Source organism: Hemibagrus wyckioides, linkage group LG15, assembly GCF_019097595.1.
Source record: "Hemibagrus wyckioides isolate EC202008001 linkage group LG15, SWU_Hwy_1.0, whole genome shotgun sequence".
NCBI classification, from domain to species: Eukaryota; Metazoa; Chordata; class Actinopteri; order Siluriformes; family Bagridae; genus Hemibagrus; species Hemibagrus wyckioides.
Window position 1 is genome coordinate 8,741,742 of NC_080724.1, and position 15,857 is coordinate 8,757,598.

Here is a 15,857-nt window from a genome sequence, read left to right on the forward strand (position 1 = left end):
TAAAGAAACAAGGTTTCCTATGTGAGCAGAAGCATTGTGGTTTACTCCACAGCAAATCCAGTACAGATACATTATTTTACAATCATGTGTACTGCTACTGATCTGGGAACTCGGTTTACTGTAGCCCTATTATAATGTTTTATTTTACAGGAAAACATTCTATACAGTCCTTACTTGCAAATTCATTTCCAGAACAAAGAAATTCTGTGTCAGTACTTCAGTTCCAGGTTGGCATTAAGCAAAAAATACTTTTATTGCAAACTTGTGGTTTTTGCTACTTACAATACGTGTTACATTAGAAACACAGAGGCAAGTCATTGCAGAAGACAGAAGAGTATGTGCTTGCAGTGTGTTTAGCACCATTGGGTTTTTCATATACACCAGTAATTCAGAGGTTAATGTATGGAAGGTTGATGGTTTCTCTTAAATATAAACTGCGGGAAAAAACTCTCTCCAAAAAATAAAAAATAAACCAGTCGCTCCGTTTCAGCGTCCGCCGCGTCTCTCGTCTTTTGCTTCACCTGAGATGTGGAGTGTATTTGGAGTTAGGACCTTCCCAGTGTACAGAAACCCCGTCCCTGCGTTCTAGAAGTTTCTAAGCCAGAGATAACAGAGAGGAAACGAAAAGGATGCAGAGTCTTCAAGTATTAAACACAGCTCAGCGCGCAAGCTTCAGACACACATTATTAGGACCTAGAATCAACTCAAGGAAAAAAAATAAAAAGGCTAGGGTTAATTAGCATCCTTCCCGACACAAATATTTAATATAGATCCGTATATTCATATGCATATAAATAAAAATTCAGTGCTGTAAAAACATCATTTCTGACCACATAGGATCTGAGCCATCAGTGAAGGCATGTCAGGTATTTGTTTCTTAGATATTCTCTCTTTCTTTCTCTATTTTTTAAATGGCTAAAAAACAAAAGCTACTGCAGGACTATGTAAACTGATATCCCATGTTAAACATCCTTCATTATACAACACTTGGTGAAAATGTAGTGTTTTCTTTCGCTTTCTTTTGGTTTATGCAGCACAGAGTAAAAAAAGGGAAAAAAAAAAAAGGTTTTTGGCAGCAGTAAGGCACCAAGAGAATATATCAGTGTGTGTGTGTGTGTGTGTTAAAACACAAAGCAAAAACACTTTGGCTGTATCAGAGAACCCTGTACGTTTCTTCTGTACTGTAAGTGTGTACGGAGGTTAAAATGGAGGTGAAACAGTCACTTGAAGTGTATGTGTGTGTGTGTGGGTTAAAATGCAAGTGAAATGCAATCTGCAGTCCTGTAGGTGTCTGAGATTCATGTCTCTCCTGCGGTACGTGTGTGAGAGGTTTCTCAGTCTCTAGGTGGCGTCTTTGCCTACGATGAGCAGGGCAACACGTTTTTGCCGTCTTTCATGTGGAACTGCAGGTCGATGGGCTGCGACGGCTGGTCTTCCGGCCGGGCATTAAGCAGAGACAGGTTCCTCACACAGCCTGTGATGCCTGAAGAGAACTTCCCACCCGTGAGAGCGGCCATGTCTGGAGCGCCACCTGTCGCCATGAACACACACACACACACGAATTTATCGTAATTCACTTAAAACTTTCACAGTCACTGAAAACTTAAACGACCAGCACGTTTTCTGTATTAAACATAAACAATCAGTTGCCTGGGTTCCAACTAAATACACCTTAAAAGACAAGATACATCCATACTGTCTGAATGCATTAAATCTAAATGGTGTCACATGACAATGTTCATTTGCATACTGAAAGCTGATTGGCTCTTATATTTTTTATGACGTAATAACATTTATAACATGTTTTTTTTCACATGCTCATTTCCCCAAAGATTGCTGTACTGATATTTTAGAAAAATGATTTGCCTGAGATGATTTTTTTTTTGGAAATTTTATTCTTACATTTTATATACTTGTGGTGATTTTTACCAATTGAAGCAAGTTTATCTACATGTATTAGGTGTCATTTAGGATAGCCATCTATGAATCTGGTGTATTTAAATAATGAAATAAGCAATTATGTAATATTATAATTGCACATTATAAAGCACAGGTTTTTTTAATAAAACGCATATATGGTAGGAATTAAGGCATTTCCTCGTATGATGAGGCATTTGATGAGGTGAAGGCTAACACATGACACCTCCAAGACATGTGAAGCCAGACACCCACATCTTATTACACTGCTGCTGATGCTTCACAGGGCAAAGGAAAGTGCTATCTGCTCTCTTCCACATACATGAGGTTAACAGACGCCCACTGTTAGGGTGAACACTTTACTGTTGCCCCAATTGGGACTTTTTAATGGTTTTCTTTATTCCTAAAATTTTTCATTTCATTTCATTGTCTGTACCGCTTATCCGATCTATCCTCGGGTCACGGGGAGCCTGTGCCTATCTCAGGCGTCATTAGGCATCAAGGCAGGATACACCCTGGACGGAGTGCCAGCCCATCGCAGGGCACACACACACACTCTCATTCACACACTACGGGCATAGGAGCATGTCTTTAGACTGTGGGAGGAAACCCACCAAAAGCGAGACACTTAGACTCTTCTTCTTATGTAAAAGTGTCATGATCCAAGTCTTATGATATCAGTTACAACAGTAAGGTGTATTTAATGAGTTGTAGGAATGTAAAGAGATCCATACCCAGGTAAATTCTGCCCTTGGTGTTTACCATGACACTCCTGCCGGGGGACTGTCCACGCTGAGCCGTCCTGTCATCTACCTGAATGTAGCCCTGCTTTCCTGTCCTGCTCACAACAAAACACCACACAACCATTTGTTCAGTAATTCATTCACTTATATAAAACATGACCCAACAATTAAAATCAACTTCAGAACAATTCATCAGTTTAGGTTGTGGTCCTGTCTCAACCCCTATCATGTCATGTCATTTTGTTCCTGCTTCTAACACATCAACTTTGAGGACAAAATGTTCACTTGCTGCCTAATATATCCCACCTACATCTTGTTATCTACATCTTAAAAAGGTACCTGACTGCAGTGATTTTGTGCCAGAGTCCATCGTTAATGCGTTCCTTTGTGAGGATTTCTGCCTCGCCGCTGCCCAGTTGGTAACTGTGAGGCAATGAATATACATAACAAATACATGAAACTGTGAGGCGTGAATATACATAAAATGATTTTAAAAAATGTAAAAATGATAGTAAATTATATATATAAAATTGCAGTGCGATTAAAGTAAAGACAGACATCATCAGACTTATAAGGTGACATCATTTTGTTTTATTTTTGCATTTGACATGGTGTAAATTAAACACCTTTTTATAATTTCTGGTTTATTCCTGTTATACCACACCAATTTGCCAACAATGACAATTTTACCCTCTGACCAATCAGAATAGAGAATTCAGCAGCGCTGTGATATAATACTGCATAATAAAAGTATGAGCAACGTCATGTACAATCCTAAAACATACATTTCGCCTCCAATACAACATGTAAACTGATTGAATGGCTCACCTGAACACCAGCTGCCCGTTCTGCAAGCCAAGACTTATAAAATCCTTGCCCTTTCCTTGCTCTCCTGATTCCTGTAAAATGTGCAGAATAAAAGATTTTTATTTTCTATCATCAGCTGTGGTCAAGCTCAGGGTCACTTTAGCATCGTCTTAACATCACTAACACGTGTATTTGGATGTATTTACGTATGATTAATAGAAGCTTTATTGATGGATATGTCAAAGTTTCATAGATCTGTGTTAACAAAACAACTTATTAATATAGTAACATTAATGAATACATTTTTTTTTAGCTTTTGCAACATGCTGGGGAAAAAAATGATAGAAATCTATAAAAGGGTGCATGCTACTGTGTAAATGCAAACACATGCTCTTGAAAAATAAACATGCATATAAAAGCTATGTAATATTTCATTACAGAGCAAAAGTACAGCATGTATGTGTGATGATTTGTCACACGAACAAAAAGAAACTGTTAAAGATAAAATCTTAGAGAAAGGACATGCAGAATATAAAATCCAGAGCATGTGATTCTGAGGGATACTGACCATTCACGATCATTCCTTTGCTAAATATATACACAACTACAAGTTATATAATATTATGATCTTAATATGTTAATAATATGTTGCCTTTATTTGGGTTTCTGTCCTGTCTCAACCCTTATCAGGTCACTGGCTTGTTATCTTACCATGTTCACCTATTTTATATTCATTCTTGATTAATTTGCCTGTTGTGTCTAAATATATCTATGCTTTTGTCATGCTCTTATCATGCTTTTGTAGTTATAGCCTGTTTGAGTTTTCTAGCTTAGTGATTTCCTGGTTTTTACCCTCCGATTGTTTTTTTTGATTATGGGTTATAGAGCTTTGCTCCCATCTGCCTGTATTTTGGACTCATTCATGAATTGACCATAATAATGTTTCCTAACTCATTCACCCATATTTGATGCTATGTTTCTGTTCTGAGATTTTATAGAATTAGTCAATTTCAGAATGTAGTGGCAGTTGTTGGGACGTGATTTCTCCTCTCAGATATGGAACCCTTAGTTCCAATGAAAGGAACTCTTAATGCTTTAGCACACCAAAACATTTTGGACAATTTCATGCCGCCAACTTTGTGGGAACAGTTTGGGGATGACCCCTTCCTGTTCCAATATGACTGCACACCAGTGCACAAAGCAAGGTCCATAAAGACATGGATGAGAGAGTTTGGTGTGGAGGAACTTGACTGGCCTGCACAGAGTCCTGACCTCAACCTGATAGAACACCTTTGGGATGAATTAGACTGGAAATTGCGACCCAGGACTTCTTGTCCATCATCAATGCCTGACATCACAAATGAGCTTCTAGTGGAATGGTCAAAAATTCCCATAAACACACTCCTAAACCTTGTGGAAAGCCTTCCCAGAAGAGTTGAAGCTGTTATAGCTATTACATTCATGGGCATGTAAAGGCAGATGTCCCAAAACTTTTGGCAATACAGTGTAGCTGCTATACATCGTTCTCTCAATTGAAGATTTTCTTGTTTTGAAAAACCTAAAAGTATAGTTTTTCACAGTGCTGATATTAGAGACTCCTTCCATAAATGTTAAATAAATGTTTCCTTACAGATCTATTTCAATTCTTACTCAGTTTAATTTAACAAACAACAACACGCTCTTTAATGTGTTTATTATTAGGCTCTAGGTATGCGGTGTAAGATATTAGAGAATTTGTTCAAACGATGAATGCGTTGATATAATCTTGGGATTTGACACCATCAGATCTGCCGTGTCATAAAAATCTAATGAATATGATATATAATACATTACAAGCTCTAACTATTTGTAGTTAACACATCCTGTGAGTTCCGGCGTCCGTAGTAGGCAGCTAGCTGGAGGAACGTACTTGTTTGTGTGTCTGCTTACGGAGAGCCGATGCCTTGCTGTGAGCATGCGACTTGTGCAGGTTCGGGGAAGCTGAGGACTCCTGAGGTAGAATGTCCATGACGAGTTAGTGCAACAAGGCAACATGCAGTGCATTCCAGCATTTATACACACACACACACACACACACACACACACGAGTCAGCATGGTTATAAATCACAGAAATGCAGAAGTTAGTGGGAAAAGCTAACAGCTCAGAGTGTCACATGATGCTGAAATACGGGTGCAGGTTATAAAAGAGGTCAGTCTGTGACAGATAATTAACCAGTCTCACAGTCTTACAGTCTGCATCATACAGCTAACATCAAGAGGAATAGTAAGGAATTTGATCACCCTAACCTTTTGCATGATATAACTAGGACATTTCTATGGACATATCAAATCATTTTTTCCCTCTCTGTATTCATTTGTAATCGACTGTCTATTTATTAGTATTAATGATTCTTGCTCTTGCCTCATCGTTATGAATCCTGCAGTACAATAACTGATATTACTGTTCACATTTCAACACAAGATCCCCAATCTCGAGCTCATTACTTTTCTCCGATTGGGCCTCATTTATCAAGCTTATGATAAATTATGAATACGTTTATTCAGAAATAGCTTGGAGCATAAGAATTCTCCTCCTAAGTTGAAATAGTTTCTTATTTCAATTTACGGACAAATGAAAATATCGGGAAGCTTTTTATTTTAGAAATATTAGAGAATAGCCCTGTTATGGACTGGCGACCTGACCCCTGCCTTTTGCCCAATGTGTGCTGGGATGGGCTCCAGCAAATCAACGTGACCCTAATTAGGAATAAAGCAGGTATAGAAAATGGATGGATATTAGAGAATATATATCAGAAATCATATTAGAGAAAAACATTAGACAGAGACTCCAAAACACCTCGTGCTGAACAGGTGCTCTTCCATGGTGTAGTGGTCATTTCGTTTTCAGCTCCTTGAGCTTTACCTTTTAAGGAGTTTTGTGGGCGTGGCTAAATGTAAACCAGCTGTGCCTTGAACATAATTGAGGATCATTTTATAGTAATTATAGTTCTATTATATTTCTTATGAGATATAAATAGCCTTCAACAGCTTCTAAGCCCTTTGCCTTTATACTTACCTTTTTTAAATCGTTAGGGATTAAGAAGCTGGATGAGGATTCATGTTTATATATAAACAGTGTGTGTATTGTGTTGCTTGCATGTGTACAGTGAGAACCTACCACCCCCTGCCACAAAATGAGGCCATCTGCGGAGAGTGTCTTTATCTCCAGCTCGATGGTCTCAGGTGACTCTGGAGCACTTAAATTAAGAAAATAAAAATGTATTAATACAAATTTAAGACAGAAACTGAATCTTTTTCGCTGTAACTCTGACTAAACAAACTAGTATGAGCTCCTGACCTGCGTGGGAACATGAGTTTGGGAAGGCTGAGGTAGCTATCATCATGGAAATATGCAGCGTATTGTATTGGGGAATCTGTAACAGAAACACAAGGTTTAGATAACAGAGAAAAGTAGGATGCTGGGCTACACCTCTGCTGCGATGCCACCCTGTGGATGTCCATGAAACAACCCCGAGATCATGTTATTGTAACAGTAACAGCAAGCGAAGGGAAATCAAGAAGATTTTTTTTTTTATCTACCTTTATGCGTAAAAATCGGACTAGTAATAAATACCACTGACGGATGTGGTATACATTTATGTGCACTTGGGTCATTCCTTGTACCGTTTCTGGAGTTAAACCAGTTCATATGAAGGAATCATATTCATTATTTATTTGCTTACTTCATAATCAGTTCATACGAATTAATCAAATAAATTATAGTGATTTATTATATATTTCCAAAATACTGTCTTTAAAATAAATAAATTAACTTAACATCTTACTTAAGCATATTAAAGCAAATAAACTCTCCTTTTGTTTGTTTATTTTTGTATTTAATTTCCCCCAATTTTGACTCTCGTAGTACATACACACAGAAAAAACTTAGACTTTTGCTTTAAGAAATGAACTGAATCTACCATGATATAATTTCTCGTTTATAAAAAAATTCACCTTAATTCCCATCATTCCGCTTTATTTTTTTAAAATGCACAATTATGCAGGAAGTCAATTAAACACGTGAGATTATAGCTATTTAACCATGTGTCCAAGGTCAACTATTTTTTCCAAAATAATGATTTATTGTACTGATGCACTAGCTAATCTTTTGCCTATATTTCTACCATGTAACAAACACATAAAATACATGTTAATTTTTTTTTCATTTCATCAGTCATTTATTTAGAAGAACAAACTAGAAATGGCTTTTAGCCACAGTGCTGTTGAAGAGTAATCAATAGTAACTGGTCTTAATGTGTTTATTAATTTTCTAACATTTTGGATACTGTCACATCACAAAATAAAAATGCATCGAGTCGTTCATTCATTGAAAGAATAGTAATCATTAGTACACTGTTGAGGTATGAAAGAAATAAAACACTTTAGTACTTGTATGTGGAAGTGGGGGCGTGGTCAAGAGCAGTGTTCTGAATGGAGGGCGGAGCTGAGGGAAGCTGAGTTTATTTATAGTAATGATTGTTCTCTGTTGCAGAGACTAAAGTGGGAGAAATGAGGGCTGACCAGATTGAGGGGAGCATACAGAACGGTGTATGTAGATAAAAAGCTGAAAAATTAAAGTAAAAATTAAAGGATATGTTTAAGTTCTCCAATTTCCTTTGTCCTAAACTGTCCGAACCACAAAAAATAAAAAATACAGCACACCATCAAGTGCACTGTTATTAAATATACACATGCTTAATGTCATGTTTTGATATCTAACAAATAGACATCATACAAGCAATGACCCATTTATCACGTACGATATGTTTATTTGCTTTCGTTAATTGTTAGATCGCTCTCTCTCTCTCTCTTTTTTTTTTTTTTTTTTTTCTTTTTTTTTTTTTTAAAAGATATCAAGGTGTGTGCAGGTCACGTGGTTTATGTTGTTAGCAGATCAAAATCCGGTCCATATGAGCAAATAGACGTACTGATTCGGATTAATCGGCACATACTGCGACAAGACAAAACGGATCCAATTTGCACAAGAGAGAGAAGAATAGTTAGGATGACACATATGACACTAAAACAAAATACAACAACGCACACATGGTGACGGTCACGAGAGCAGGCATTTCTCACAAACACATTCTCCTGAGACTCCGTACAAAATAAGTCGATGTTCAAGGCAGCTGAATGCTTACTATACCCCCATTAGTCCTTTTGGCTGTAAACTCACCTGGTTTTGTGTTTTATTTAGTGGTTGATGTTTAGGAGTTAGTAATGGATCAGATGGATGATTGGGTTTGGCTGGAGGATGTGAAGGAAAGGGGCAAAAAATGGCTGGATCCATTTTTTATTGATTTAGACCTTACTCTTTTAGACACACTTTATTTCAGGGATCAGTCTACATGACTCCAAAGTAACCACTCGTCAACACTCATTAGCAGTTTCTGAGAGAAAGTCAAGCAGAGGTTTTTTTTCAAGGCGCATGCACTGCTGTTGATGGGAAAACTGGGTTAACGGGGTGTCACCGTTGCTGGACGTTTCTCTGAGACCGCTAACAAATGAAGACGAGCTAGCTGATTAGGAGCGCTGTTCATGTATGTAGACACTGAAAAGTCAGTGCATCTGGGGATTACTTTTCCTGCTAAATGTTTAGTTTTAGTCAGGTTTGGATGGGCAGTTTTTGGATGTTAGAGGAGAGAGTTCTTCTGGTTAGTGTTGGCTCAGGCAGACAGGACGGATACTGTACCGTTCACCACGCTGCCCTCCAAATCCCACTGCGCTTCAGGGACGATTGCCTCCTGCCCTGTGTGTGTGGGATACAGCCACGAGAGTGCGGGTGAGACACACAGTTAGGCATTAGGACTGAAGTTAGGAGTGTTTACCCTCTACGAGCTCTGTCTTGTTTCAGCTCAATGAGGTTAATCTTCAAACCAACCGACCAGTTTTAATAATCTCTTTAATAAGCTGTAAGGGTCACACTGGACTATGTGTCTATTAGTTTCTATCAATAGCAGGCTGTCTAGGTGAGAAGATCATCTAAATGGAAAAAAGCGTTTTTAGTCATTCCGGGCATTTTAAAACACCATCAGTGGTACATCTAGGTCAGGGGTGGAATATATAGGTTATATATATATATATATATATATATATATATATATATATATATATATATATATATATATATACACACAGATGTTGGCATTGTGTTACAGAACAGAGAGACAGAACTCACTTCCTCTGCAGAAGATGCCTGTGTAACCTGCAGCACACACACAGTGACCGTTCACACAGCTGCCTCCGTTGTGGCACTGAGACGAGTCGAGACAGGTGTCCTTCACCACCTCACAGCGCTCTCCTACAAACCAAAACCAACACACATGACATCCCGCTAATATACAGCAAAACTAAACAGTCTCTATGAAGACAAACAGTTTTGCAAATTCAGCTCTGCATCATTTCCTTATAACACAACACACACTGAGATTATTCTTTACTAAAGAATGCAAACATATAAAAACACAGGACAAATGCCATATAAATGGAGTTTGCACCTATTTTGTTGTATCCATGTTTCTTTATGTCACACTCCACAGTGGTGGTTTAATGAGATAGCTGTAAGAGCCATTTTTACTCAAGGCTTTAAGATTTTGTGGTTTTTCATAAGTATTTCTGTTTTTAAATTGCCTACTAGGGTCAATATATTCACAGAAAAGTTTCGAAAAAATAAAAATAGTTAGTTAATTTTACACGAATGTGTACAAAAGTAAATGTTGATATCACACCCATTTCTACATTCTGAGATGCCCCATGAGCTTGTTCATAAGCAGCTGAATGAATCTCTAACCGCTAAACCCGTGTCTAAGGTTACCCAAGAGAGAAAAAACACACATCTCACTAACTCATTTTATATCAAACATTCAGCTATAAAATAATGAATTTGTTTATACTGATTGAACATGTCTGATTAGTCGGAACAGAACACCAGAGTAGTGGTCAAAAGGGTTCAATTTGTTGGGCTACTTTGCACTTTGGTAAAGTGTTTCTGCATACAAGCTACAGTCAATTCAAAAACCTGCCCTGGTCATCCCTGTGACTTCTCTGAACTATATTCTGAAGCTGGGTCTGTCCACAGTGAGCTCACCGTCATAGCCATCCCTGCATAAGCACTGGAACTCGTACTCAGCGGTGGGCATGCAGGTGCCACCGTGCTGACACGGTCTGCGGTCACATGGGCTAACATCAACACACTGACTGATGGCCCTGCTCTCTGTGAACGTGTAGGACAGATCGATTTTCTTCCCATTGATAGACACCTGGAAGCAAAAACAGTCCAAAAAGTCTAATTTAAGGCTGACAGAGGAGAAATAATACTAATAAAACTGTTAGACAGAAGACGTCACTTAAATCTTTACACAAATACGAACCTCTCCGATGCAGCCATCAAAGAACATACTGACGTTGGCAGGTTTGGGTAGGATGTCCTTCGTTGGCACGCCACCCAGAAACATGGGTGTGTAGATGTTGAGGCCCTGGGCCTTCCCAGGAGATGATCTCCTGACCTCAGGTCCATCATCCAGCTTCAGAAGGCCATCCTGGTTGAAGCGCTCCGCTGTCACATGGTGCCATTGTCCTACAGATACCTGCTCCTGAGTGCGCAGTATGGCCTGGCCTACATGATCACACACACACGTCAAAGATGAACACTTACAGCACGGGTCCTGGAGTACACTGTAACTGTAAAGTTAACCATGTCAATGCATAGAGAAAATATGACCGCTGGCTGGCTGGCTGGCTGGCTGGCTGACAGACAGACAGACAGACAGAAAGACAGAAAAAAAGAAAGAAAGAAAGAAAGAAAGAAAGAAAGAAAGAAAGAAAGAAAGAAAGAAAGAAAGAAAGAAGAAAGAAGAAAGAAAGAAATGTGCAAAATAATGAAGAGGGAAACAAAAAAGAAAGAGCATCCTGAACTCCCACCTGTGCCGAGCTCATATCGAAACTCCACATGTCCTTCCACGAGTGAAAGCGTGACGAAGTCCTCCACCTTCATCTTCTTCCCGCCGATAAAGATCATCATGCCATCTTCGTCCATGGGTTTGAACTCCACGTCGATGCGCAGGTCATTATGGATGTTGGTAAGAGGAGGATACGCAATATACGACTCATCACCGTCGAACAGTGGCGTCGTCACCAGCGTGCCTAAAGATATAGATGGCAGTGGCGCAGATGATTGTAATAAGATGATTGTCACCAGACTTTCCATACAGTGTGTATAGAAACAAAACAAACAATGAATCCTTACCGTCCATGCATTTGTGTCCAGATTTGCCGAGGTGGCAGCGGCAGTCGTAGCCCACACCGATGGGTCGGTTAATGCAGGTAGCATCAGGGCCACAAGCCTCTGAGAATGGATACACACATAGAGGGAAATAAAAAATATGAGAGACCAAAAAATGACAATGGGATTTTATTCTCTCTCTCTCTCTCTCTCTCTCTCTCCGTATAGTGAGTGTGTTGTGTGTTTCCTCTGAGTGTGTTACAATGAGCAGTAATGACTTGAAGTGCTTGGCCTTGCTTCACATGTCGCAGAGGAAGCATGCAATAGCCTTCACCAGTTGGTATGAAAAGGATAATTAAAAATACTTGTTAAAGACAAAATGTCTATCTATCTATCTATCTATCTATCTATCTATCTATCTATCTATCTATCTATCTATCTATCTATCTATCTATCTATCTATCTATCTATCTATCTATCTATCTATCTATCTGTCTGTCTGTCTGTCTGTCTGTCTGTCTATCTATCTATCTATCCGTCTGTCTGTCCGTCTGTCCATCCATCCATCGCATGTATGTATGTATCTATCCATCCATCCATCCATCTATGCATGCATTGCATGTATGTATGTATGTATCTATCCATCCATCCATCCATCCATCCATCCATCTATGCATGCATTGCATGTATGTATGTATGTATGTATCCATCCATCCATCCATCCATCCATCTATGCATGTAGCACACTACAGTATATTTGAGCTTTTTTAGTCTTACCTGGATGGCAGTGTTGAGAAGAGAGGTGCTGGCAGTTGCTCCCGGTGAAGCCTCTTGGACAGCTGCACTTATACAGACTGGCCCTCGAGTCCCTACACACTCCGCCGTTCTGCACCACAAAACACAACCTCAGAGTGTGGCAACATATACAAAACAGTCTAGTGTGTGTGTGTGTGTGTGTGTGTGTGTGTGAGTGTGTGTATGTATGTATGTATGTATGTATGTATGTATGTATGTAGTGTATGTGTATCAGAGTATGTCTTCTGATAAATTCCCAGTTAATACCAAAACCACAGTCCTAATCCTAATTTGAGAGTCTCCTTTTGTATATAAAAACCTTTTCTATGGTGAAAATGTGCAAATATGGATATTAAGAATAATAATGTCATTGTTGCTGTTCTTCCAGCTGCTCCCTACTTGGGGTTGCAAAAGCGGATCATTTAGTCTGCATGTTTCAATTTGGCACAGGTTTTATGCCGGATGCCCTTCCTGACGCAAGCCATTGTATCCGGGCTTGGTACCGGCACCACCAGGAGGCTTGATATTAAGAATAATAATATGGGGAATAAATATTTCTTCTTATTCTCATTCTCATTATTATTATCATCATCATCATCATTATTATTATTATTATTATATGAGTCTATTTTTAATATTTTCTATAGATTTTTACTTTTCCTACCTTTCAGTTATTTGGGCATTTTAACTTCAGGTAAATTTTATTTTATTTCATTTCAATTCAATTCTTATTTTATTTTTATGACATGGACAGTCAATAAATAAATAAAAGCACTTCACTGCATGTTGTACTGTGTATGGTTGTGTATTTGACCAACTGAATATGTACTTGATGTAACCTGTACATGTGCCAGCTATGTAGCACGTGTGGTAGTTGGTAACCAGCTAGTTTGTAAGCCCAGTATAAATGTCCATTATGATCGTTTGTTCCCTTCTGTTGTTCAACAAATGGCCATAAGTTGAATGTAACCTATCATAAAGGGAACGTCGGCAAGGTCATGTTAAAAACAGCACCGTAAAACAGGGTATATTTCTCATAACAGGTTGTCTAGCTGTGTCTTCTAAGTTTAAATAAATGATTCAGAAGCTGATTTTAATGGTTTGTGTGATCGAACCTGACAGGGGTGATCCTTGCATGTGGGGCAGTTAGTCACACCGGTTGAACTTCTGTCCAGATCCTTGAAAATAACTTCATCCCCTTGGATAATTAGCTGTTTAATGCAGCCTAAAGAAAGGGTTATGAATTCACTGGGTGATACTGAGTATGTTAAATTGCACAGAAATGATATACTGAAAGAAAAAGACACAGTAGCTGAGTTCTTCCTCACCAACAAAGCCGCTGTTGAGCTCTGTCGTTTTGGCGATCATGCTGTAGTTTGGATAGCCGCCTACAAACAGCTCCTCGTTCAGATCCAGCCCTTGGAATTTGCCCTGCATAGATGCACATGCATCTTCTGGATATAATCCTTCCACACATCATAAGTCAAGCTTACAGTAATGTTATTACAGAAAGGCTGATTGGTGAAACGGTAGCACTGCAGCCATACCTGGGAGGTGCCGTTGACAGGAGCTTCACCGTCCACTATGATGGACCCTTGTGTGCCGTTACGGTAAAGCTGCACCGTATGGAACTCGCCGAGTTTTATCGCAGTAGGGTAGCGGATAGTGGCCATGCCGGAGCCCACATCAAACCTGCAGCACATGAGCAAAGCAAGCATTTGTTTCTTTGTTTTTGTTGTACTATCCAGTGTTACATCAAGTATTAAAAATATGAAATACATGGATTGATTTTTAGACAGAAATTGAGTGGATCTGAATAATACAGAGAGTTTAGAAATTATGGAAGTTCCAAAAACAAGGCAAAGCATTTCTCCTGGTCATGATGGCAAAATCAATTCCAGCAAAATAATACATAATTATACACGTTATATAAATATAAACTAAATATAAATATAGACTAAAAAATATAATACAAAATAAATAGCATGCCATGTTTGTATATATATCAGTTATCAAAATAAATATAACATTTATATTAGTTTTATATCAGATTTATATTATGTATTAATAATGTGTTTATTATTATTATTATTATTATTAATAATAATAATAATAATAATAATAATAATAATAATAATAATAATAATAATAATAATTAATTATTATTATTATTATTATTATTATTAAGCTAAATAAATAAATAAAGAGATAAATAAATAAAATAAATAAATAAACATTTAAAAAAACAGGCTGTTGAGTGAAAGGTTCTTGTTGTTTGTAAGATAAGATAAGATAAGATAAGATAAGATAAGATAAGATAAGATATACTTTATTAATCCAAAAAGAAGTTATTTTGCCAGAGACTGCTTCAGATTTCAAAAGAAAAATAAATATAAATGTAATGCTACCTATATAAAATGTACAAAAAAGGTTCTTGAGAATTAAGATAATTAGATATTACACATGGCATAAAATAATCAGCTTCCAAGAAGTAACACTACCCAAGTTTTATTCAATTGAAATACTAACAGCTGAGACCTGAAATCTGTTTCATTCAAATGATATGTGCTTCTAATTTGTTGATTGTAAAATCTTAGGAATTAGGCTCAGATTAATGTCACACCCACCTGAACTCAGGGCGACCACCTACGAGCCCGAGAGAAATAAAATCAGCCCCCATGGTCTTCTTCTGCCCATTATACAGGATCATTCCTGAAGGAGTGACAGAAATGTTAGAGGAGTACAAGCATCAGTGTGTGTGAGCAGAAAAAGCAGAATGTAGTGGAACTTTAGATTAAGCTGGGAAGGGAAGTGCCATGCTAAGGGGCATGTGCGTGAGTGGAAGCTCAGGTACAGTCCTGTATAATGCCAGTCAGTGCCTTCATGAGCAGCATGCCAGGGCACACGCCATAACTCAGAAATAAATAATAATGGGGTAAAGGCCATGAGTGCATTATGGGAGTCTGTGGGAATATATATATATATATTCATGCCTCCTGCTTTAATGATTTCAACTACTCTAAACAAGTTCCCTTTCACCTTACCTTATATTAGCAAATGAATTATTAACCTAACTGCTTGTTATATTATGAAACAATATCATGGGTGTGTACAAAATGTAACTTTATGATAATATTAATAATCTTTCAACATTATTCTAGACTTGACGTCTTTCTCTGAGGAGATGTTTATGTGAAATTTATGGAAGGAATCTTCAGTCCCAGAAGTTTTCAGACATGGAAAAGTTGCAGCATTGTTCGAGAGGGAGAGAGAGAGAGAGAGACTTGCGAGGGAACAACATAAATCCCTGCATATATACCTGCTATAATGCAAG

The 15,857-nt window shown here is 38.0% G+C and overlaps 1 protein-coding gene across 10 annotated transcripts in view; it reads right to left on the reverse strand.

Annotated features, from left to right (window-relative positions):
• Positions 1–221: 221 nt before the first annotated feature.
• LOC131366248 (basement membrane-specific heparan sulfate proteoglycan core protein-like) overlaps positions 222–15,857 on the reverse strand; it is a 102,434-nt gene continuing 86,798 nt past the window's right edge. For 6 of the 10 annotated variants that reach the window (XM_058410524.1, XM_058410529.1, XM_058410530.1 and 3 more), the window contains 18 exons: positions 15,151–15,235; positions 14,071–14,215; positions 13,852–13,954; positions 13,639–13,748; positions 12,506–12,614; positions 11,753–11,851; positions 11,428–11,649; positions 10,878–11,122; positions 10,595–10,766; positions 9,686–9,808; positions 9,200–9,256; positions 6,806–6,881; positions 6,626–6,704; positions 5,377–5,457; positions 3,489–3,559; positions 3,000–3,083; positions 2,652–2,755; positions 222–1,531 (listed from right to left, as the gene is read on the reverse strand). In XM_058410524.1, the coding sequence (XP_058266507.1) occupies positions 1,359–1,531; positions 2,652–2,755; positions 3,000–3,083; positions 3,489–3,559; positions 5,377–5,457; positions 6,626–6,704; positions 6,806–6,881; positions 9,200–9,256; positions 9,686–9,808; positions 10,595–10,766; positions 10,878–11,122; positions 11,428–11,649; positions 11,753–11,851; positions 12,506–12,614; positions 13,639–13,748; positions 13,852–13,954; positions 14,071–14,215; positions 15,151–15,235 (2,138 nt within the window). In that variant the 3' untranslated portion in view covers positions 222–1,358. The remainder of the gene's footprint in view (positions 1,532–2,651; positions 2,756–2,999; positions 3,084–3,488; positions 3,560–5,376; positions 5,458–6,625; positions 6,705–6,805; positions 6,882–9,199; positions 9,257–9,685; positions 9,809–10,594; positions 10,767–10,877; positions 11,123–11,427; positions 11,650–11,752; positions 11,852–12,505; positions 12,615–13,638; positions 13,749–13,851; positions 13,955–14,070; positions 14,216–15,150; positions 15,236–15,857) is intronic. The other 4 variants (XM_058410533.1, XM_058410532.1, XM_058410531.1 and 1 more) reach the window with 2 other exon arrangements.